A 25,148-nucleotide genomic window follows, 5' to 3' on the forward strand; every position below is an offset into this window, starting at 1 on the left:
GATCACTTTTCCAGGATAAGAGCTGTTATCCTACCTCAGCTCATTTCAAAGCCCAACCCTATCTTAGTATACTACCACCCCCTAGGATGCCACCCACATTATTATTATAATAAAAAACAAGCGCTAAGCCACAAGGGCTACACAGCAATGCCACTCACAACAATTGACTAACACCCAGGTACCTACTGCTAGGTGAACAGGGTCAACAGGAAACGCCCAACGTTATAACCCGTGCCGGAGATCGAACCACAGACCCTCAGTGTGTGAGCTGAGTGCGCTATCAGCCAAGCCATGGGACATTTATACTATCATAACTTTGACTATCTGACGATACAGTTAGAGATGGCTAAACTGTAGTGAGTCTCTTGCAGCAGATGCCCTTGAGGAACAAACATCACACACTTGTATAATACATAACACCCATTGTGGAACGCAGTGCTCATTGTGGAACACATAATACCCAATATGGAACACACAACACCCACTGCGGAACACACAGCACTCACAATGGGAACACACAACTTACACTCGAGGGGGAACACAACACATTCGAGGGGGAACACACATTCGAAGGGGAACACAACACATTCGAGGGGGAACACAACTCATACTCGAGGGGGAACACAACACATTCGAAGGGGGGAACACACACTCGAGGGGGAACACAACACATTCGAGGGGGAACACAACTCACACTCGAGGGGGAACACAACACATTCGAAGGGGGGAACACACACTCGAGGGGGAACACAACACATTCGAGGGGGAACACAACTCACACTCGAGGGGGAACACAACACATTCGAGGGGGAACACAACACATTCGAGGGGGGGAACACACATTCGAAGGGGAACACAACTCATACTCGAGGGGGAACACAACACATTTGAAGGGGGGAACACACACTCGAGGGGGAACACAACACATTCGAGGGGGAACACAACTCACACTCGAGGGGGAACACAACACATTCGAGGGGGAACACAACACATTCGAGGGGGGGAACACACATTCGAAGGGGAACACAACTCACACTCGAGGGGGAACCTTAGACCTGCAAAAGGCCTTCGATACTGTCAACCACAATATATTATGTAAGAAACTTCAAGCTATCGGTATAGGTTCTGTAGACTGGTTTAAGTCCTACCTTAGCAACAGGAGACAAATAGTCAAAATCAACAAAACGGAATCAGAACCCCTGCCGATAACATGTGGAGTTCCCCAAGGTAGTATTCTGGGTCCCTTACTATTCTTATGTTATGTCAATGATATGCCTATCAGTGTCAAGTGCAAACTCCTACTGTATGCAGATGACAGTGCTCTGTTAGTGACAGGTAAAGACCTACAAGATATTGCTAATGTTTTAACACTGGAACTGGAGTCCTGCAGCAAATGGTTAGTAGACAACAAACTATCATTACACCTAGGGAAAACTGAAGCCATTCTCTTTGGAACGAAACATAAACTGAGAAGGGTAAATAATTTTAATGTTCAGTGTAATGGGGAGTCCATCACTTTGGTTTCATCAGTAAAATATCTGGGAATCCCCTTTGACCCATGCATGTCAGGAGAATTGATAGGGAACAGTGTAGTAAAGAAAGCGAATGCCAGACTGAAGTTCCTGTATAGACAAGCACAGTGTCTACCTACTGAGGCTCGCAGGACCCTATGTCTAGCCCTTAAGATAAGATAAGATAAGATAAGATTTCGTTCGGATTTTTAACCCCGGAGGGTTAGCCACCCAGGATAACCCAAGAAAGTCAGTGCGTCATCGAGGACTGTCTAACTTATTTCCATTGGGTCCCAGGATGCGACCCACACCAGTCGACTAATACCCAGGTACCTATTTGCTGCTAGGTGAACAGGACAACAGGTGTAAGGAAACGTGTCGAAATGTTTCCACCCGCCGGGAATCGAACCCGGGCCCTCCGTTTGTGAAGCGGGAGCTTTAGCCACCAGGCCACCGGGCCACCCTTATACAATGCCATATGGATTACGCTTGCTCTTCATGGTACTCTGCCTTGACAAAAAAACTGAAAGACTGCAAATCACCCAGAACAAAATCGTAAGATTCATCCTGGGGCTGGGACCAAGAGAACATGTAGGCCAGGATGAATTACAGCAGTTGGATATGCTGAATGTTGAAGACAGAGTAAAACAACTGAAGCTAAATCATGTTTATAAAATTGCTCACGAACAGTGTCCAGAATATCTTGCTGTCAATTTTGTCAAGGTTGGGAACCAAAGCAATCATAGTACTAGGGGGAGAGAGCACAACTTTGTAGTACCCACAGTCAGTGGCCAGGCGTCAAACACCTTTTATTGTACAGCAATAAAGGAATGGAACAGACTACCCGCACATGCCAAAGCCAGTCATAGCATGAACCAGTTCAAGAAGACTGCCAAAAAGTGTCTGATGAATGAAGCTACAGAAAGGGAGGGGAATGATTTTCTATTTTTTAGCTAAAATACGTGTAAATTTTACCTTATCCCTAGTAATGACCCTCGTATTGTAGATAGTCTTAATGACCCTCGTGTAGTAGATAGTCTTTTTAGTATGATAATAAGATGTTATCTTCATTGTAGAATAATAAGAAAATATTATAACCTTTATATTATAATAATAAGGTAAAAGGACCCCAATGGAAATAAGTCACTCTGTCTGACTTTTTTGGGTTATCCTAGGTTCTCTACACATATGCTGCTATGTATGATAATTCTATGTAACTGTATTTGTGTATACCTGAATAAATTTACTTACTTACTTACTTAACACAACACATTCGAGGGGAAATACACAACAAACACACAGTGAAGTCCTCACCTAATGTCTTATAAAAAAAATACTCTTGAAGATGAAAAAATACGCGACAAAACTGGTACCGGAACTAAGTGGCATGGACTATGAACACTCTTATGAAAACAATGGTGAGAACCCACGTAGTCTAGTGTGGAGGGACTGGAAGGGAAATAATCATACAGTACTCAGGGCTACTGAGGTGGAAGAAATCAACATACGTAGTCCGAAGAACTGGCACGATATGGTAACAGAGGCAAATAATCAATAAAGATGGCCGTTAGTAGCCAAGAAGCAGGGCCAGGAGCTAAGAATCGATCACTTCATATACGATGCACACCACCTTAAAAAGGAACTTACCGCTCAACCAAATGATTGTTTTCGTAAGTTCAAGTTAAGCAGTCTTTCTGTCTTTACATCATTGGTATATTTTACCTTTATGGGTCACACGATAACCAAAATAATAATTTTGGTTTAGTATCTTCATTTTGCACCCCGTACCCATTCTGTGGGTGTTAGTCAAAGGATTACAGAGGTACATAAGGGGTCCAGGGACTGGGCCCCAAAGTTTTGATAACTGAACAAGTCACAAAGGTAATGAACTCCAGATAATAATGATAGAACGCTATTCTTTGTACGAATATCGTTTAAATCTGGCGTGTGATGTCGTGGACAAGATGGCTGCCAGGGTTGGAGTATAGTCCGCCAGATGTCCCTGAGGTAGGCGTGCCGCCCGCCATATTGTGTTTGCCACTTGTTGTCTTTACAGTCCGCGCGCTGTTTCACCGTGTTTTGTGCAAGCTTTCTTCCTGATTATAAAAACCAGCGATGATGAACGGGTGAGTAAAATGCACCTAAAGCTTCATAGACCTTATGAGGATAGTTTTCAAGTAGATTAGCTTTGAGGGTGTAGTTTAATGAGCGTTTTCAAAAGTCCAGAGGAGTAATGAGTCTGGCGAGCGCGGGAACAACGGCCTTCTCTTGGTTACGGGGCGCATTTTCCTTGCATGGCGTCATCAGCTGTTGTACACGTCGTGGCAGCCAATCTCCTTTAATTCCTGACGGTTCTGTCTTTGCTCTGTTGTTATTTCAGACTTGAGACATGGCGGGGAAGGTGAGGAGTAGTTTTGCGTGGCAGGAGGTGAGGGTGTTGGCTGGAACCTGAAAATGGGTGCCATGGCGGCGGTCTTGCCACGCCACGAATGGCGGAGAACCGGGGACTCTCGTCTCCCCCGCCTCTGTTGTGCAGCTTTACACCCTCTTCACCCAATCCACCCCTCAAGGAAGGTTCCTTGATGTTGGTGAGGGGCTCTTGATTTAGGGAATTGGATCTGTGCTCCAGTTCCCCAAATTAAGCCTGAATGCCTTCCACATACCCCCCCAGGCGCTGTATAATCCTCCGGGTTTAGCGCTTCCCCCTTGATTGTAATAATAATAATAATTCACCCAATCCTGGGAATGTAGCATGCTGTGTCCTCTGGAGACGAGTGCTACACTCGCTCCTACACCACTATGCTTTACCTTGATGCATGTTATCACGATCATGGTTATGCATGGGTTGTGTGGGACTAATGTGGTCCCTAGCAACAACACCCATGGCAGACAGACACCAGGTTGACTATTGTTGACAGCAGGCTGTGATGGGAGGCAACATGGGGGAGTGGTGGTAAGGTTGTCAAGCCACACCCACCCAAGGTGTCATTGTTCTTCTAGATGACGTCTGCTGCACAACTCCCTCTCCAGAGTATTTACATTATCTGTTGTGGGTTTCAAGTATTCAACACCCTGGTCTTTCATGGTTTGATGTAGGGGTCGTAAGCCAGGTCGTTCAGGAAATGATTGGGCTCACGTCTATGTAATTACGGAACTGTTGTCCAGACAGGAACATATTAAGACGTTCTTTAACAATAGTTGGTCTATATGGTTAACATATATGGAAGTTATGCTTTCATATACAAAAAAGCTATTTTGGATTATGATGGATTATTACACATGGCAAGTTGTAACTGCGTGAGCGACTTTATGGTAACTAACAAACATATGACTATAACAGTGGAACATTGCAGTAGGCCTACTAGCTTGTGCAACCGCAGTACTTATGAGTGAACTTCACCATGGAAATAGCTATAGGCGTTTCTTGTCAGTTGTTTACAACAAGTTATGATACTAGCCAATACAACAAAACCGCAGGTACCATGATAATATTGGCCATTTGTTTAATGTCAACCCGAGTTTGACAATTATCCTTGAGTCATTTTGAACAACCTGTCAGCTAAAGGAAGGTTCCTTGATGCCAGTGAAAGGGTTTTGATCCAAGGGATTGGACGTGATTTTTCCTTGAATAAAATCTCATTGCCTCCCATTCCCTCAGGCACTGTATGACCCCATGGGTTTAGTGTTCCCTGCAATTAATGATAATGAACTTTACCTGTGCTGGCCTAATCTGTCCTAACAGAGTGAGTGTAATGTGTTTGTGTACAGGTGTGCTTTATGTTCAGGCAATTGTGTACAGGCTAGTGTGTGTATATAAGGAAAAAGATGAGACTAATATTCCAAAAGACACAGGTTGCTTTAAACAGTTCAAATAGTGTATGACAGATTTTTACTTGTCTTTCAAGCAAATACTTTTAGTTAGTGTCAAGACTAAACATCCTAATCTCACATACATCTAAAGGACATTGTTTAGTTGGGACGAAAGACTCGACTTCAGTTGAGCTGCTAATACCAAAGGTTTAAATCTTAATTGCGTGTTTATTGACTTTATAATTAGTTTAATGAATGTTTTGAGGCATGCATGTAGCTTATATTTATTGAATAATCATGATTTTTTTTATATTAGTCCAGATGTTTTTCTTCCTTTTTAACCAAGTTAATTTAGTGTATGTACTTTGTTAGTGTGTGTATGGACAGTAGGGTTACTACAGGCTTGCTGCACCTGCAAGGCAGGTCCTGACTACTACCAACCATTTTAATTATTTTTATTTCATATATGGTTCTGCAGTACACAAATAACCCACACATAAAATAGAGAACCTTACGACGACGTTTCGGTCCGACTTGGACCATTGACAAGGTCACAAGTTCGGTCCAAGTCGGACCGAAACGTCGTCGTAAGCTTCTCTCTTTTATGTGCGGGTTATTTGTGTATCGTTCCAGTCACGGTATTGTGGCTTTTTTGTTATTTATGGTTCTGCAGCTTGAGTTTCTGATCCTTTGCAACTCCATAGTCACACACACACACAGCTGCCAAGTTAAATTCTGCAATATGATGCTTGTGCATGTGCAATGACTGAGTAGTTTAAACTACCTAGATGTAGTTAAATACATAGTCTAGCTGGCAGTTCTGTAGATCACTATAGACTGAAGAAGCATTGTAACTCAGTTATAATGTGTTCTGCTCACAACCTGAGACATGAGAACAACTTTCTGTAAATTTAACTACTCAAATTTACATTGGAGTAAGTAGGTTTCTAGGTGTTCATATGTTGTTGTGGGTTACCTCCTAGGTCACTGGAAGCAATTTTACTAGTTGGCTTTATTGGGTTAGCCTAGGTTAAGGCAAACCTAAACTTCCAAAGCCATTAGTGTACTACAATGTTTGGTTGTAATGTCGGTTTGGATACAAAAGTTTGTGCTTATTAACAGCTTAAAGAATAAAAATTAAAATTCAGAGGAAATTTCTCACTTTTGTAATTTGAACAAATTTCACATTTTCAGATCATTGATATATTGCACAGATGAAATCATGACAATTTGTTTAATATGTACAATGAAATTCATTCTTGCAGGACCATTTGCTGCTTTGTTCTAGTAGTGCAGCATTACAGGCATATGTATTTGTTTCTAGCACAGGTGTCTTGCGGCTTAAATGGTAGCGCCTCGAGGGACCCGTATTTGATCCCAGTACAAGTGAGAATGTTGGTCATTTTTCCCATATCCCGTGATGTTTCAGTTCACCTAACAGTAAATAGGTAGACTATCTGGGTTTTAGCCAGTTATGTCATCTTTGGGAAGAGGATTTGAAAGACCCCAGAGGAAATAAACCATAGTGACTTTTTTGGGTTTTCCTGGTTACGTGCTAGCCTTTTCGGGTTAAAAATCTGAATAAAATATTAAGATAAGATAAGATTTCGTTCGGATTTTTAACCCCGGAGGGTTAGCCACCCAGGATAACCCAAGAAAGTCAGTGCGTCATCGAGGACTGTCTAACTTATTTCCATTGGGGTCCTTAATCTTGTCCCCCAGGATGCGACCCACACCAGTCGACTAACACCCAGGTACCTATTTGCTGCTAGGTGAACAGGACAACAGGTGTAAGGAAACGTGTCGGAACGTTTCCACCCGCCGGGAATCGAACCCGGGCCCTCCGTGTGTGAAGCGGGAGCTTTAGCCACCAGGCCACCGGGGCACATTTAATCCATCTGTGCTGCATGGTACCATCGTCTTGTATAGTAGTATAAATTTTATAAACTACATAATGTACATTTTTGAAGTGAAAATGCATTTTATACCTGTACCATATTAAAAAAAAATCCAGGAATTTTATTCTCGCAATGCATTCGCATTACGTTTTTCACTTAACATCTTCGGTGTCACAAACAGTTAGTCTGAAGTTTATTAATGTAAGGAAAACATACTAGTTTTAGTAAATTTCAAGAGCTAGGAAACCTTTTACTATTTAGAACTAAAATTTAACTTTCATTATTGTTGCACATTTAATTTTCTGGTATAAGTAACATTTCCCTCTGTTCTGTATGTAGCCCTGTCTTTGGACTACATCTTCATAGGAAAGATTCATGATACAGAGGGTTAACTCGGTCTGTCTTCTGATTTCTAGCATATTTATCAGTTCTACAATATAGGAGGGCCCCACTTTACAGTGTTTCGCTAATGTGGTGGTTTTTCAGTTATACCTATTTTTCACTTATTCTGACATAAAACAGATATACTCGCCATTCACTATAAGCTAAGGACGAAAATATTTTAAGGTAAGTAATGTGTGTACTATATATGCATTTTTAGGCCTAGCTCTGCTGCTCACTTAATATATGATAGCGTAAACATATTATCAGGTTTTTTTATGCATTTGAAAGTGAAAAAAAGGCTGTTTCACTTTACAGCAATCTTTGCTTTACAGCAGTAGCACAGGACCTAACCTGCTGTATAAGTGGGGCCCTCCTGTACTGTGACCAGAGCTCTGCTGCCTAACCAAAACAAAGCCTTTACCAACCTTAGAATTTGTTATTCATGAGTTATGAACATTACAGTAATTCACTAATTTAATTAATATGAAGCTAAGTAAGCTACTGGGTATTAACATTGTGATGTAAATGGCTTAGAAAGCCAACAACATTGTTGTGCACTATTGTCCAGGATTCATATTGCTAACCAGTAATAGAGAGCACTTTTATGCTACTACTGTACGTATTTGATAGAGTACGTGTATATCCAAATTTAACTGTCTGTCGCTATGCCCACCATCAACCTGTTGATTACTATACTGTATATTTTGTATATGAAGTGGTAAAATTGTTTATTTAGCTCATGGAGAGGTGATTTGATCCTCTGTCTGCCAGACACTGCTACCTAGTTGTACTCTCCTATCCAAATCATACTGAAGTTCTCAAGTGCCTCACTCCAATTTTAGAGGCCTTTTTAATGTCTAATCTTTTCTGTTACCTTGCTTATCTCTCTGCATAAATATAATACCCCTTGTTACTCAAACTATTGCTTATCAGCAAGTATTGTACTGCCAATTATTCATCAAGTGTCTTTGTGTGGTACTTACTAAAGTCCATATAAATGTCATAACTGAGGGGATGGGCTCTATCACAACCTGTGAAAATGCTGGGGATGTTTCCTTACACCTGTTGCCCCTGCTCATTTTGCATTGAGTGGGTACTTGGGTGTTAGCTAACTGTTGTGGGTTATGTCTAGGGGAAGGTGTTAGTACACCTTCGGTAGGCTTCAACTTTGAAATGAGTTGAGATACGATAAGAGCTCTTAGCCTGAAAATTTAACTGAAAAAAGTTACACATTGGTATGCCTGCACAATAAAGTACATAAAGTTAATGATAAACTGTACTCTGCCCCAACTATCATTACATTCATTTCTGCTTCTTGAATGAATTTGTTTTCTGTTAAATTCATAATGAATGCTCCTGCAGTACTTTAAAAGTGTCAGGACATGCATCTGATCAAAACAAACTGTTAACAGATGCAAGATTGAACCTTTGCCACTCTTTGTACTGGACAACTTGCACAGGTTTAGTGCTTCACTAAACAATACATTACACTTAACATTGATTACAATAATATGAGCTATTGATGGTAATGGTTTACTAATGTAATCTTACCAGAATTTCTGTATTTTCTTCTGTGAACAATGTTTAGTGAGTGGATATATTCATGCTGTAGTATGTTTGAACATCTGGGCAAATACGGTATGGTAATAGTAAACAATCTTTGGATACAGTTATTTTGATAACTTGAGTAGCCTTTTTCCATTTCACACTAAAAATCTCCACATTACAATATTTCTATTTCATTTATCAGGAAAATTAGATGACCTAGGTCTCCATTATTTGATAACCATTCAGTGATGTTCATCTCACAGCAGAAGTGGAGCAAAAGGCAATAGACCTTGGTGTTTGGTGTGCATGTGATAATCATGTTCTCTATTTTGGGCATTGGTAAAGAAATAACTTGTATGAAGAATGGGTATTTATTTTTTTAAGGACTAGAGAGTATTCTATAATCAAAGATTTTGATTACCTCTTCCATTTTCTTGGTAATTACATCTTGTAAGTGGAGAAAGTTCAGCAGCCATATCTTCCACATTATTTTCTATAAATATCGTATTTTTCAGCATAGAAGGCGCACTTTTTCCCCTAAAAAGTCTAAAGAAATCACCTCGCGCCTTATAATTTGTATATTACAGGTACCTTCTGTAAATAACAGGTAGCCATGTTTTTTCTGGTGGTTGGTGGTGGTGGAGCAGATTACGGGATGGGCAAGGAAGAGCTCATTGGAGTAAGACAAATTTTCTTCATAAAACTGCTTAACTTAGTGGAATATTTGTTGGGGGTAGTATGGTATTTACCCTCAAGGGGCGAGGGGCTCCTGATTCAAGGAAAGAACCTCTGAGTTGAATCTGATTGCCTTCCCTTTCTCAGGTGCTATGTGACCCCCTACACATTTAGCACTTCTGATTATTATTATCAACAATTTTCTGCAATTTTATTAGCACATCATTGAAGAAACATGTATGCAGTACAGTATCATTCAACTCAGCATCAAGGTTAAACTGGTTTGCCATGTCTGTATATATGATTTATTTAACCATACCAGTTGAGGGGTTACTTTGTTTCATACTGCCATACTGTTTGATTTCATTGCAAGATTCCTCAGTGTTCAATATATACGTGTGTGTGTGTGTGTGTGTGTGTGTGTGTGTGTGTGTGTGTGTGTGTGTGTGTGTATATATATATATATATATATATATATATATATATATATATATATATATATATATATATATATATATATATATATATATATAATATGTGTGTGTGTGTGTGTATTTTATATGATGCCCCGTTAAATAGAGGTTTACTTACAAGAGTAGACCCTCCACCTGTGATCCTAAGTGCTTAGGCACATTGCATTTTTTGTGTGAGGGTCCGTCCTGTAGTTCTGCAGCTTTGAAGCCAGGGTCCAAGCCGTAGTACTATGTCACGAGCTCAGCTCACTCAGATAAGCTGTGAGCAGTAAATTTGGGCCTAGATGTGCGAGGATGCATCTATATGGTAAGTGTGCACCATATAAAACAAATCCTACAGTACATGAGAAAAAACTGCATCCGTGTTTTTGGATTAAAACGGCGACTGTGGTGTATTTTCGTATGGTTTTTATGGCTGTATTTGCAGTTTCTTAGTCTCATTTGTTAGAATGGAAGATATATTACAGAAATAGAGATGATTTTGATTGGTTTTAGTAATGAAAATGGCTTGAAATTGAGCTCAAAGTAGGGGAAATGTTCGATTTTTCCAACATTCAAGAGCAAACAAATCGCATCACACGTTCCGTACACGTCAGCTGGTGGGTCTGATGTGGATTCATGAATGCGCTGATATTATTTATACAATTATTACAATATTGCATAACAGTAAATTTTCTATTTTTTGGTGTCAAAAATTGTGTGAAAAAATCAAAATGGGATTAATCTGTAAAGCCTATAAATGTAACTAATAAACAGAGGAAATGTTTTGGTGACAGGACTGCCTGCACTGTTGATTCTGCACCATATTTTAAAATTGGAATATTTTGAATTTTGTGAGAAATTTGTCAAATTGCCAATTTCCGGTCACTTTATTGGACAGTTGAAATAGTTGACTGGGCGGTTTCTCGTGTTCACTAGATAAAATGGAACAGATACTAGCGAAATAGCTAAGTATTTGGTCTAATGGAACAATGTAATTGGAAGAAAATATGACTCAAAGTGGACAAAATTGCCAATGCATAAATATCGCTGACAGCAAAATTCGCGAGAGCATAATTTTGCCAATTTTTGATCAAGTTTCATACTTTTTGTTTTATTACCTTCAGAAAAAGGTTCTTTACCATTTCATAAGAAATTTTTTTTTTTTTTTTTAAATTCTTGGACCCTGTGGGGAATTTTCAGATTGGGGGTCTGGACCCTCAAAGGGTTAATGACTTCACATCTTGATCTTTGGAGTGCAGTATGGAGGTTATACATTGTGTAAGAAACTATTTGACATAAGGATCAAAAATAATCTACAAGAACCTGATACCTTGGTGCATAATGAAAAACAAGTAAAAGACTGTATTGAAGGGGAAACTATTACCTGCACATTAGTTTCACCTTTGGTTAAAAATTGTTGGTAAAACTACTGTTCAAAAACAAACCAGGCCCCCTTGGCGAATCAGGGTCTGATCAACCAGACTGTTACTGCTGGCCACACGTAGTCCAACGTATGAACCACAACCCAGGCAACTTGGGGTCTTTTGGTAATTCCCGGACACTTGTTGTGTTTTCTCTTCGTGTACTCATGGCGCCCGTACTTTTCATTGGGGGGTACAGTTTTATCCTCAGAAATGTATATCTTCTCTGGCAACTTCCAGAAAATTTTTGTCATGTGTGAATTAAATATTTGATGGTTGTTATAAATGCAGTCTTTGACATTCAAACTGGACAAGACATAATTGTACAGGTAGACATCTTGATGTCACATGCATACTCTTACAAAAAAAAAAATCACAGCACTAAATTTTCTATAAGCCCCCAATTTTAGGCTTTTAACCCTTTCAGGGTCCGTCCCGTAGATCTACGGCTTCACGTTCAGGGTCCAAACCGTAGATCTACGTCATGAGCTCAGCTCACTCTGATAAACTGTGAGTGGTACATTTGGGCCTAGATATGAGAGAATACATCTATGTGGTATGTGTGCACCACATAAAACAAATCCTGCAGCACTGTGTATAATGAGAAAAAAAACTGAAATCATGATTTTTCAATTAAAACGGCGACTTTGCAGTGTTTTTTCGTATGTTTTTTATAGTTGTATTTGCAATTTCTTGGTCTCATTTGATAGATTGGAAGACATATTACAGAAATAGAGATGATTTTGATTGGTTTTAGCACTGGAGATGGCTTGAAACTGAGCTCAAAGTAGCGGAAATGTTAAATTTTTGCCAATATTCAAGAGTAAACAAACGACCTCACACGTCTAATACACGCCAGCTGGTGGGTCTAATATACATTCACAAATATGGTGATGATATTTATACAATTATTACAGTATTGCATAACAGTAAATCTTCTATTTTTTGGTGTGAATAAAAATTCATTATGTGAATAAAAAATCAAAATGGAATTTATTTGTAAAGCCTCAAAACGTAACTAATGAACAGAAAAAATGTTAGTTTAGTTCCAGGAATACCTACATTGTTTATTCTGGACCCTATTTTGAAATTGGAATATTTTGAACTTTGTGTTAAATTGGCCAAATTAACAATTTCCGATCACTTTATTTTGTAGTTGAAACAGTTGACTTGGCGATTTCTTGCGCTCAGTCGATAGAATAGAAGTAATACTAGTGAAATAGCTAAGAATTTGGTTGACTGGAATAATGTAATTGGCCTAAAATGGGAGTCAGTCGGCAAAACCGCCGATTCATAAATATCGCTGACACATCAAAATTCGCGAGAGCATAATTTCGTCAATTTTCCATCAAAATTTGTACTTTTTGTTTTATTACCTTCACATGAAGAATCTCTACCATTTCATAAAATTTTTTTTTTTTTTTTTTTTTTTTTTTGAAAATTCTTGAGACACTGGGGCACCACTTCAGATTTGGGCCTTGGACCCTGAAGGGGTTAAATGTCTTCTTGGATCATGATTGACCTAACTGAAAAAAAAATTCTGGCCCACCTATTCCTTTCCATACTTCAATTCAGTGCTTTCTAGCATCACAAGTAGTCCTCTTTAGTTTCATGGTTATTGTACAACAAAGGAGGGGTTAGTATTAGAAAAATTAGACAACAGGCTTCTAGAGCCTTTACCAAGACCAGTGGCTTGCCAAGTTACGAGAGCATGCACAATTCAAAGTTATTTATACCTATGGTGCTTTATGCAAATCAGACTTAATTAAATTTTTTCAGTATTCATATTTTGCATGTATGGTACATTGATAATTTTTTAGAAAGATCCTTTGACTGGTTTGAGCCTTCTATTTGTTTTTAGGTTATACAGTTGGTCTTCGCTTTACAGAGATTTAGTTTAGTGTTATGTCTCCATTTCTGCCAGTAATTCATAGTGAGCAATAGAAATGTACTGTTATGGGAATTGCCCAAACTGAGTTTTTAGGCTGTATATCTCTAACCCCTTTACTGTCTCAGGCCCCAAAATTTTATTTCTTTTGCATATGGCAAAATTTTGAAAATATTTTTTGACAATTTGAAAGATCATACTTTCTAAATAGAACTAAAAAATGAAATTAGACAAGAACTGATGGTTTTCAGGGTGTGTTGAAGTTGACAAAACTCAACCATTTGTTGGTAACTGGTGTGAATGCACGTAGTGGTGGTTATCGTATTTTCTCTTTATGCATTCGTCAGGTGGAAAGGACGGTTAGCAGACGAGGGAATAGTCACTGGTGGGCAGGATTCTCCAGTGGAAGTAGGTCATAGCCAAAGGGATGGGTAAATAGTTGTAGTAGCTGTGAAGGTCATGTAGATGTCCTCTGATCCAAGATTCCATGATGTTGCAGTGTCAGACAAGTTGTACAAAAATGGTATACAGTACTGACAAGATGAAAATTTAGACACGTGCAACATCTGGATATCTCTATTGTAGTCGTTTTGCCATCCAGTGACTATCAATACAGATTCTAGGACATAATTTGAAGACAGAACTATATACAAAAGATGAGGTAATCAGTCCCTCAGCCTTGGAGTTGGTGTGAAGAGCACTGGAGTCGTGTAGATTTTGGAGCACAGGCAAGGAGGCTGGTGCTCATACTAATCATCAGGTGGAAAGGGACGGGTAGCAGACAAGGGCATAGTCGCTGGTAGGCGGGATTCCCCAGTGGAAATAGGTCATAGACACACAGATTCTGCTTTAGACTCGCCTCGGCAGGTCATAGCAGCTCTCCTTACTTACTCTGTCTCCCTACGATCCCCGTTGGGGAGGGGAACCTTAACAGTGTCGTCTTCTCCTTGACTTGCACGATGAGCTACACAAATCGTGTAAAAATCAAGCCAAAAAGTGGAACCGTTGATTCGACAAAGCTTGCTCTTGCAACTGTTGTGCAGGGAGCATTGCAAGTGAAATCCAACGCTATTTTGTCACTGAAAGAAGCATTCATTGTTGTGTGTCACGATGATGCTGAAGCAGAGAAGTTACTCACTACGGAAGCCACCACTATTACTGCTCAAGGATTTACTGTTACATCCTCTCCTGCTCCCAGGGCAAGAAAATCAGTATTCCTAAAAAAACTGGACAAGATTCTGACTTCTCAACCAATTGCTGAACTCAAGTCATCCATTGAAACTCAAAATACTTGGGCTACTGTTGACAGCATTACTAAAATCCCGAATGCGTCGTCTATGCTCAAGGTACCTTTACCGACGTGAACATGGCTGCCGCTACTCTGAACGAAGGTCTTGCTGTTTACTACTACTACATCAGTCCCGCCTACATAGAAGCAGAGAGATACCACTACATCCAACATTGCTGGAACTGCTATTCTTATCTTCACACCACCAAGGCATGTCCAGTAAAAGACAAGAAGTTCTGCACTACATGTGGTAGTGAGGGACACACCTTCAGTTCCTGTACCACCGCTGCTCCAACACAACCAGCGTGTTTTAACTGCAAGAGTAATGATCATCATACACTAGCAGCAAAATGTCCTACAGGAAAGGATGTTATGAAGAAAACACAAGATGCAGCAAAGAAAAAATCTACTAACAACACACCAACATATGCTGCAATTGCAAAATTACAAGCAGACACTACAAAATTACTTCAAGCATCTACTCAGCCCGCCTCCACCATCACTCCTCCAACATGTGAAGTAACGAAGATTCACTATTGTCTACTATACGCTCACATGCAGAACATGGCTGTACCTGGATCCTTTAACTCTACCATCAACCATGCATTAAATAACATGCCATCATTTATATTTCCAGCATCTCCACCCTCTGAAGAAATTCTCAAATTCACCAAGGACTTAATCAACACATCTGCTGTAGAAGCTTCACCACCACCACCTAGTGATGTCACTCCAACAACGTCCAATGAGAAGCCTCCACCGCCACCACACCTCACTGAATCCAACCAATCAGAAGCCTTGCCACCAGAACCATCTTCTTTTTCGTCTATTGAAGATGACAACGAATCAACACCACCTTCCTCAACTCCACCATCGCCTTCTCCACCTCGCTCACGTCGATTACCTGGAACACTATGGGTTAAACACAAAGAATTCATGTTCTACACCATGAAGCAATGCCCCAGCCCAATGACTCACCTAGAACTCATCCAACATCTCCAAGACAACACTACAATGTACACCTCCGATGAAAAGCCATTCCCTACCGTCAACCAGATAATCCACCAACTCCAAACCAACGAACTCTTCTACAGATCTCCCATGGGTGTGACACAACTCTCTAAAACAAAATTCAAATATTGATAACTGCATCAAGAGAATAACTCGTCCTGCTTGCTGCCTACTGACACACTCAGCTCCTGCCGCTGCCTTCGCCATCCTCTCCTAGAGAGCCAAGTAACGACATTCAAGCCTCTCCATCTACGCCTCTAGTACTTCGGTACCACATGTCCCAAAGTGGTTGGGCCACTTGCCTTGATTCCTTGATTCGTCTGGTTGTCTTTGTTGTGGACGTTTCGCCATCCAGTGGCTGACTGGATGGCGAAACGTCTATGATGGGGATGCCCGGGTGTTGTGCATGTGTCTTAATTTCATCTTGTCGGTATTATATACAATTCTTGTACTACTACTACCACCACCACCACCTCTTCCTGCCTATATATAGCCGTCCTGCTCCACCTCTGGTTAGTGTGACTTTGTCAATGGTCCAAGTCGGACCGAAACGTCGCCGTAAGCTTCTCTCTTTTATGTGCAGGTTATTTGTGTATCCTTCCCATCCTTTTCCAGTTATTTCCACCCTTATCCTTCTTCCTTCCCATCTCACGACAGCTCTTGTCGTCGTCTTCGATTCGAGTAGGTCATACCCAAAGGGATGGGTAAGTAGTTGTAGTAGCCATGAAGGTGGTCATGCAGATGTCCTCTGAACCAAGATTCCATGATGATATAGTTCTACTGACTTCAAATTACATGTATGTCCTAGAATCTGTATTGATAAAGCCACTGGATGGTGAAACATCTACAGTAAAGATCCCCAGATGTTGCACATGTCTAAATTTCCATCTAGTCAGTATTGTATACCATTCTTGTACAACTTGTCAGACACTGCAATATCATGGAATCTTGGTTCAGAGGGCATCTACAGGACCTTCACTGCTACTACAACTGTGCACTTACCCATCCTTTCGGGTATGACCTAATACTGGGGAATCCCACCTACCAGTGACTGTGCCTCCATCTGCTACCCTTCCCTTTCCACCTGACAATTAGTATATAAGCTCCAGCCACCTTGCCTGTGCTCCAGAACCTACACGACTACAGTGCTCTTCACACCAACTCCAAGGCTAAGGGACTGATCACCTCATCTTTTGTATATAGTTCTACTGTCTTCAAATTATGTCCTAAAATCTGTATTGATAAAGCCACTGGATAACAAAACATCTACAATAAAGATACCCAGGTGTTGCACATGTCTAAATTTTCATCTTGTTGGTATTGTATACCAGCCTCTCCTTACTTAACGACTGAGTTCTGTTCCTAAGACCATGTCGTTAAACGAATTCGTCGCTAAGTGAGGAGCATACTATAATGGTAGTGAGTTTGTGTCAACCGTCATTGATATTGTTTTGCTGTCACCTATGCACCATTTATAACATTTCTGGTGTAGTTTTAAATGTTTATACAGTAGTGTACTGTATATTGAAATAAACAGAATAGAGGAAATCAGCTCTAATATACATTATTTAGGTATGAATACTGGTCAGAGAGCCCATTGTAAAACGTCCAAGGCGTCAGTAAACGAGTATGTCGCTAAGTGAGGAGAGGATGTATAAAGTACACTACTGTATAAACATTTAACCCTTTGAGGGTCCGTCCTGTAGATCTACGGCTTTACGTTCAGGGTCCAAACCGTAGATCTACGTCATGAGCTCAGCTCACTCTGATAAACTGTGAGTGGTACATTTGGGCCTAGATATGAGAGAATACATCTATGTGGTATGTGTGCACCACATAAAACAGATCCTGCAGCACGCTGTGTATAATGAGAAAAAAAACTGAAATCAAGATTTTTCGATTAAAACAGCGACTTTGCAGTGTTTTTTCGTATGTTTTTTATAGTTCTATTTGCGATTTCTTGGTCTCATTTGATAAAATGGAAGACATATTACAGAAATAGAGATGATTTTGATTGGTTTTAGCACTGGAAATGGCTTGAAACTGAGCTCAAAGTAGCAGAAATGTTACATTTTTGCCGATATTCAAGAGTAAACAAACGACCTCACACGTCTAATACACGCCAGCTCGTGGGTCTAATATGCATTCATAAATATGGTGATGATATTTATACAATTACAGTGGTCCCTCGTTTTTCGTAATTAATCCGTTCCTGGAGGAGCTACTATAAACGAAATTTACGATTTGCGAATCAATTTTCCCCATAAGAAATAATGTAAATATAATTAATCCGTTTCTGACACTCAGAAGTATTAAAACAAAAAAATTTTTTTACATGAAATATACATGTAGTACATAAACAATACAATGGGAAATGATGAATGAAACATTAACAGCATAACACTTACCTTTATTGGAGATTCTTCTTAGTGTATGGGAGACTGGAGGAGGAGAGAGATTGGATTGTTTACAGTTTGGAAGAGGAATCCTCTTCCAGCAACACCTCAGGTACCAATTGCTTCTCTGGGGTTGCTTCTCTTCTCTGTTTCTTAATGCCACTAGGACCACCTTGAGAGTCACTCTAGTTCTGTCTCGCAAAGTAACTGTGGAGAGAGCTCTGTTTCTGGCGTCTCTTTAACACTTCCCTAAAATGGTACAAGACTTTGTCACTGTACATATTTCTCACCTTCTTTACCACAGGCTTGGCACTAGGAGCTTTCTTTGGAGCCATGGTAGCTTATTTAGTACTTGCAAGCACTAAAATGAGTGGAATATTATGAAATATTTTGTAGGAGCACTTGAGGGGACCTTCACTCACTGGTAAACAATGCCAGACTGGCTGGGTAGGGAGGCCTCCCCTGCTCACACCGTGCGTAAGCGTCCTGGACGAACTACTATTCGCGAGTCAACCTATGAAAAGCGAGTCCATGTTTATACGAAAATAGCCCTATGATTGGTGAAATTTACGATTGCCGAGAACTACGAAAAGCGAGGGACCACTGGATTACAGTATTGCATAACAGTAAATCTTCTATTTTTTGGTGTGAATAAAAATTCATTATGTGAATAAAAAATCAAAATGGAATTTATTTGTAAAGCTTCAAAACATAACTAATGAACAGAGGAAATGTTAGTTTAGTTCCAGGAATACCTACATTGTTTATTCTGGACCCTATTTTGAAATTGGAATATTTTGAACTTTGTGTTAAATTGGCCAAATTAACAATTTCTGATCACTTTAATTTGTAGTTGAAACAGTTGACTTGGCGATTTCTTGTGCTCAATCGATAGAATAGAAGTAATACTAGTGAAATAGCTAAGAATTTGGTTGACTGGAATAATGTAATTGGCCTAAAATGGGAGTCAAAGTCGGCAAAATCGCCGATTCGTAAATATCACTGACACATCAAAATTCGCGAGAGCATAATTTCGTCAATTTTCCATCAAATTTCATACTTTTTGTTTTATTACCTTCACAAAAAGATTCTACCATTTCATAAGAAAAAATAACAAATTTTTTTTTTTTAAAATTCTTGGACACTGGGGCACCACTTCAGATTTGGGCCTTGGACCCTGAAGGGGTTAAAAATATACCAGAAATATTATAAATGGTGCAGAGGTAACATTAACCCTTTGACTGTTTTGGTCGTATATATACGTCTTACGAGCCACCGTGTTTGACGTATATATACTCACAAATTCTAGCAGCTTCAAATCAAGCAGGAGAAAGCTGGTAAGCCCACATGTGAGAGAATGTGTCTGTGTGGTCAGTGTGCACCATATAAAAAAAATCCTGCAGTACGCAGTGCATAATGAGAATAAAAAACTCCGACCGTTTTTTATTTTAATTAAAATGCCGACTTTGTGGTCTATTTTCATATAGTATTTATGGTTGTATTCTTGTTTTCTTGGTCTCCTTTGATAGAATGGAAAACATATAGAAATAGAGGTGATTTTTGATTGGTTTTGCTATGAAAACCTTGAAATGGAGCTCAAAGTAGGGGAAATGATTGATTTTTGCCAATGTTCAAAAGTAAACAAATGATGTCATTTTCCAATAAATGTCCAAGTAGCCATTCTAATATGCAGTCATGAATGGGTTAACATTATTTATACAATTATTACAATATTGCAGTAGTCTGCATAACAGTAAATCTTCTATTTTTTGTTTGAATAAAAATTTAAAATAGAAAGCAAGAGTAATATCAGAGGGGCCTGGAGACATGACTGATGAACAAAGAAAATGTTATTTTAGAGCCAGGAATGTCTGCATTGTTCATTCTGGACCCTATTTTGAAATTGTCATATTTTTTAATTTTCGTGAAATTGGCCAAATTGCAAAATTCTGACCACGTTATTGGGTAGTTGAAATTTGTAAATGAACAGTTTCTTGTACTCAGTCGATAGAAAAAATGGAGTTCTAAAGAAATAGCTATGAGTTTGGTCGACTGGAACAAAGGAATCGGCCAAAAATACGGCTCAAAGTGGGCGAAATCGCCAATTCGTAAATATCGCTGAGGTTGCTAACTTCGCAAGAGCGTAATTCCGTCAGTTTTCCATCAAATTTCGTTCTTTTGGTGTCATTACAATCGGGAAAAGATTCTCTATCATTTCATAAGTTTTTTTTTTTCTCAAATTTTGCAACACCAGGAGACACCTCAGAATTTGGGGTTGTGACAGTCAAGGGGTTAAAACTATCAAAGATGATGGGCACAAACCTACCATTATAGTATGCACCTCACTTAGCGACGAATTTAACGACGCGGTCTTAGGAACATAACTCCGTCGTTAAGTGAGGAGAGGCTGTATATCTTCCATTCTATCTAATGAGACCAAGGAACTGCGAATACAGCTGTAAAAACCATGTGAAAATACACTGCAAAGTCACTGTTTTAATCCAAAAAAGTCTCCGTTTTTTCTCATTATGCACTGCGTGCTACAGGATGTTTTATATGGTGCACACTTACCATGTATATTCATTCTCTCATATTTAGGACCAAATTTACTGCTCACAGTTTATGTGAGCAGTTTGTTTCACACCCATATAAGAGCGCTGGTATAGTTATACCAACACTCGTATATGGGTGTGAAACATGGGTGGTGAATGTTGCAACAAGGAGAAGGCTGGAGACAGTGGAGATGTCTGAGGGCAATGTGTGGTGTGAATATAATGCAGAGAATTCGTAGTATGGAAATTAGGAGGAGGTGCAGGATTATCAAAACTATTATTCAGAGGGCTGAGGAGGGGTTGAGGTGGTTTAGACATGTAGAGAGGATGGAACAAAATAAAATGACTTTGAGATTGTATAAATCTGTAGTAGAGGGAAGGCTGGGTAGAGGGTAGGCCTAGGAAAGGTTGGAGGGAGGAGGTAAAGGAGGTTTTGTGTGCAAGAGGCTTTGACTTCCAGCAAGCATGCATGAGCGTGTTAGATAGGAGCGAATGGAGACAAATGTTGTTTAGAAAAGACTTGACATGCTGTTGGAGTGTGAGCAAAGTAACATTTATGGAGTTAGGGAAACTGGCAGGTTGGACTTGAGTCCCGGAGATGGGAAGTACAGTGTCTGCATTCTGAAGGAGGGATGTTAATGTTACAGTTTTATAACTGTAGTATAAGCGTGTCTCTGGCAAGACATTGATGGAGTGAATGATGAAATTTTTTCTGTTTTGGGCCACCCTGCCTTGGTGGGAGAAAGCCGATGTGTTAATATAAAAAAATGGTTTATATGAGTGAGCTGAGCTCATGGCTAGAGTTATGGCTTGGACCCTGGCTTCAAAGCCATAGATCTACATTATTGATGACAGGTCTCTCATTTGAGCACATATCCCATAGATTAGCTGTGAGCCTTAAATTTTGACCTAGATGTGAAAAAATGGGTGTGTTGAGTGTGCATATTGTAAAGAAAAAAAAAAAACTGTTTCCAGAGGGTGCATGATGGGAAAAGTAAAATAACTTTGTGATGGATATAAAGTAGATACTTTGAGATGTTTTCTAGGATGGTTTTTGTGGATTTATTGGCTGTTTCTTGGTATTATTTGGTAGAATGAAAGATGTACTACTGAAGGGGAGATGATTTTGTTTGGTTTTGGCCTTTCATTCCTGGTTTTATTTTATTATTGAGAAATAGGGCAATTGATAAATTTTTTGTGATTTTGAATTACAAGTGGAAGGGAAGTGTAGTACAGAAGAGATCTGGGGGCTTGGTTAATGAACAGAAAAAATGTTTTAGTGCCTGGAATGTTTTCTTTGTTTATTTCTGACTATTTTTAAATTGGATATTTTTAATTCTGTGTAAAGTTGGCCAAAGTACCAAATTCTGTGTTCTTTATAAGGTAGTTCTAATAGTTAAATGGTTTCTTGTGCTCCATTGATAGAGCAGAAGGCATATTAGTGAAATAGCCCTGAATTTGGTAGAATGGAGCAATGGAATTGGCTTAGAATATGACCTGGTGGGCAAAAATCACTGATGCCTTAAATTACATCCAGACTGCTAACTTTGTGCCTGTGTAATTCCATAAATTTTACATTAGATTTTGTAGTTTTGGAATCATTACCTTAAGAAAAAGATTCTCTACCACTAAAAATTTTTTTAAACATGGGCACTCAAGAGCAATATTAATTTTGGGGATCTGAACAGTGAAAGGGTTAACTTCGGTGGTCTAGATAGTGAAAGAGTTAAGGTAGTCAGGAAATTTATGATTTTTTATACTCTAGGTTCAGAGTGTGCTGAATGCAGGGTCTCTGAATCTAGACTTTACCAATGTTTAACATATTATTGTGTGCACTTTTGTGATTTTGCTCCATACTCTATTGATGTGGAATGCATCTGTTGCATAGAGTGAGTGACAACTGTGTTGTGTTCTGATCGGTCATGGACTGGGTCACTTGGGCTTTGAACCTTGAAATGCCCTGCAGGTAAACACCCTCTAGATATAGTGTGACTGAAAAGTATATGGGCATGGGAATCTATTGAGTGTATTTTGAATGTAATCCTGTTTTCAATTTAGGGGTCATGCACAAAAAAAAAAAATATGGGTACTGCAAAACACTTGCAAATAGTCAAAGCTATTTGCCAGCTGCCTTACATTAGAAACTTTGTTCAGTATCTAATCAAATCTCATTACTGTAGCTGGGTATGCCTACCCGATACCTGTTTCCCATGACTACCGATAAGGGATCTGTGCCCCTAGGCCTGTGCTGCTGCCTTGTGGCCATAGGCCTACTTTCGGCTCACTGTGACACTGTATCCCTCTATCCTGGCAGACAGCATACGAGTAAGAAGTGCCTCCTCTCTCCCTCACCAGGCGGGGGCCTTGCCCCAGGGCAGCCTAGACACTGCATGTATAAGAACATGAAATAAACCTGTGCTACACCTCCGAAGAGTATTATGCTCCGGTACCAGAGGTATAATCATTCTGATTGATATATTAGTCTCGGTAATGGTTTTAAGTTGGAAAAATTCAGATTCAGAAAGGATATAGGAAAGCATTGGTTTGGTAATAGAGTTGTGGATGAGTGGAACAAACTCCCGAGTACCATCATAGAAGCTAAAACATTGTGTAGTTTTAAAAATAGGTTAGATAAATACACGAGTGGGTGTGGGTTGGTGCGAGTTGGACCTGACTAGCTTGTGCTAATAGGTCTGACGTCGTGCTCCTTATTTAAGTGGATGTGACCTGACCTGACTAGGTAGGGTCATTGGTTTAAGCTGGTAGGAGACTTGGACCTGCTTCATATGGGCCAGTAGGCCTACTGCAGTGTTCCTTTCTTATATTCTTATTAATTACCATTTTCATTGTTACAATCCCTGAAATTAAAACTGCTATTAATGTCATGATTTAAAATGAATTCCGAAATGGTAGAGATTTTTTTTCTAACGATAATGGAAACAAAAATGAGATGATGGAAAACTTATGGAATTACACAGACACAAAACTGGCAATCTGGGTGCAATTTATGCATCTGCAGTTTTGCCTTCTTTGGCCTATTTTAGGATAATTCCTGGCATAAAGTAGCCTCAAAGTAGCTCATTTTGCTAGCATTCCTTACGTTCTATCAAGTTAATGCATGAAACTATATTCAACTAGTTTGGTAACAGAGCTACAGATGTCCCTCTTAACATAATGATAAACGGATCACCTATCACAAAGCTAACAGAGGGAAAATTCTTAGGAATCCACCTTGATAATAGACTCAAATTTCATACACATATACAACAAATTTCTAAGAAAATTTCCAAGACTGTAGGCATACTATCGAAGATATGGTACTATGTTCCACAGTCAGCCCTCCTGGCCCTATATCACTCTCTTATTTACCCCTATCTCACCTATGGAATTTGTGCATGGGGCTCAACAACAATTAACCATCTCAGACCACTAATTACCCAACAAAAGGCTGCAGTTAGAATGATAACAAATTCTCACTACAGGCAGCACACTCCACCAATATTCAATACACTAAACCTACTCGCCATACAAAACATCCATACTTATTACTGCACCTATTACATACATAGAACACTTAACTCTGATATTAACCCTCCCCTCAAACATCTCCTTGCCAACCTCAACAGAACACATGACCATAACACAAGGCACAGATCACTCTTTGATGTTCCTCGTGTCCATCTCACACTATGCAAAAACTCAATGCACATAAAAGGCCCTAAAATCTGGAATTCATTACCTGTAAATATAAAAGAAACACTACCTGTTTATAAATTCAAGTCTCTACTCAAAGATCACTTACTCACCCAAAACCAAATAAATACTGAATAACTGAACCTTATAAATTGTATATCTTAAATGTTTCTCACAATTATATCACATAAATGTTAAACCTAAAACCGAATCTAACTTTATTATTTTTTAAATACACTACCTAACAGAATCCTTCATATGACTGAATGCAACCATATGACCTGTCTTTGTAATACTCACTTGTGCTTTATAGTAATCTGTTTACATTAATGTTTTATCACTGATTTCATCATTGCTTAGTTAATCTTAAGTTAATTTTAAGCCAGCCCGTAATGCTATGCATAGTATAAGTGGCTTTGGCATGCTGCTCTTATCTGTATTTTTTTGTACCTCTGTATGTGTGCTCAAATTGATAATAAATAAATATAAATAAATAAATAAATAAACTATCAGAACTGGGCTATAAAGTGCACAGAAGTCAGTAATTTAGCCAATTTTACACAATTCAACAACTTTAAATTTAAAAACAGTCCAAAATAAATTCTGTAGGTATTTCAG

The 25,148-nt window shown here is 39.3% G+C and overlaps 1 protein-coding gene across 12 annotated transcripts in view; it reads left to right on the forward strand.

Moving 5' to 3' along the window:
• Positions 1-3,511: 3,511 nt before the first annotated feature.
• The window catches only part of heph (polypyrimidine tract-binding protein 1 heph), a 603,602-nt gene continuing 581,965 nt past the window's right edge, over positions 3,512-25,148 (forward strand). For 6 of the 12 annotated variants that reach the window (XM_070092729.1, XM_070092712.1, XM_070092716.1 and 3 more), the window contains exon 1: positions 3,514-3,637. In XM_070092729.1, the coding sequence (XP_069948830.1) occupies positions 3,627-3,637 (11 nt within the window). In that variant the 5' untranslated portion in view covers positions 3,514-3,626. Of the gene's footprint in view, positions 3,638-25,148 lie in introns of all 12 variants that reach the window. The other 6 variants (XM_070092717.1, XM_070092720.1, XM_070092722.1 and 3 more) reach the window with 5 other exon arrangements.

This window comes from Cherax quadricarinatus, chromosome 40 (genome assembly GCF_038502225.1).
Source record: "Cherax quadricarinatus isolate ZL_2023a chromosome 40, ASM3850222v1, whole genome shotgun sequence".
NCBI lineage: Eukaryota > Metazoa > Arthropoda > Malacostraca > Decapoda > Parastacidae > Cherax > Cherax quadricarinatus.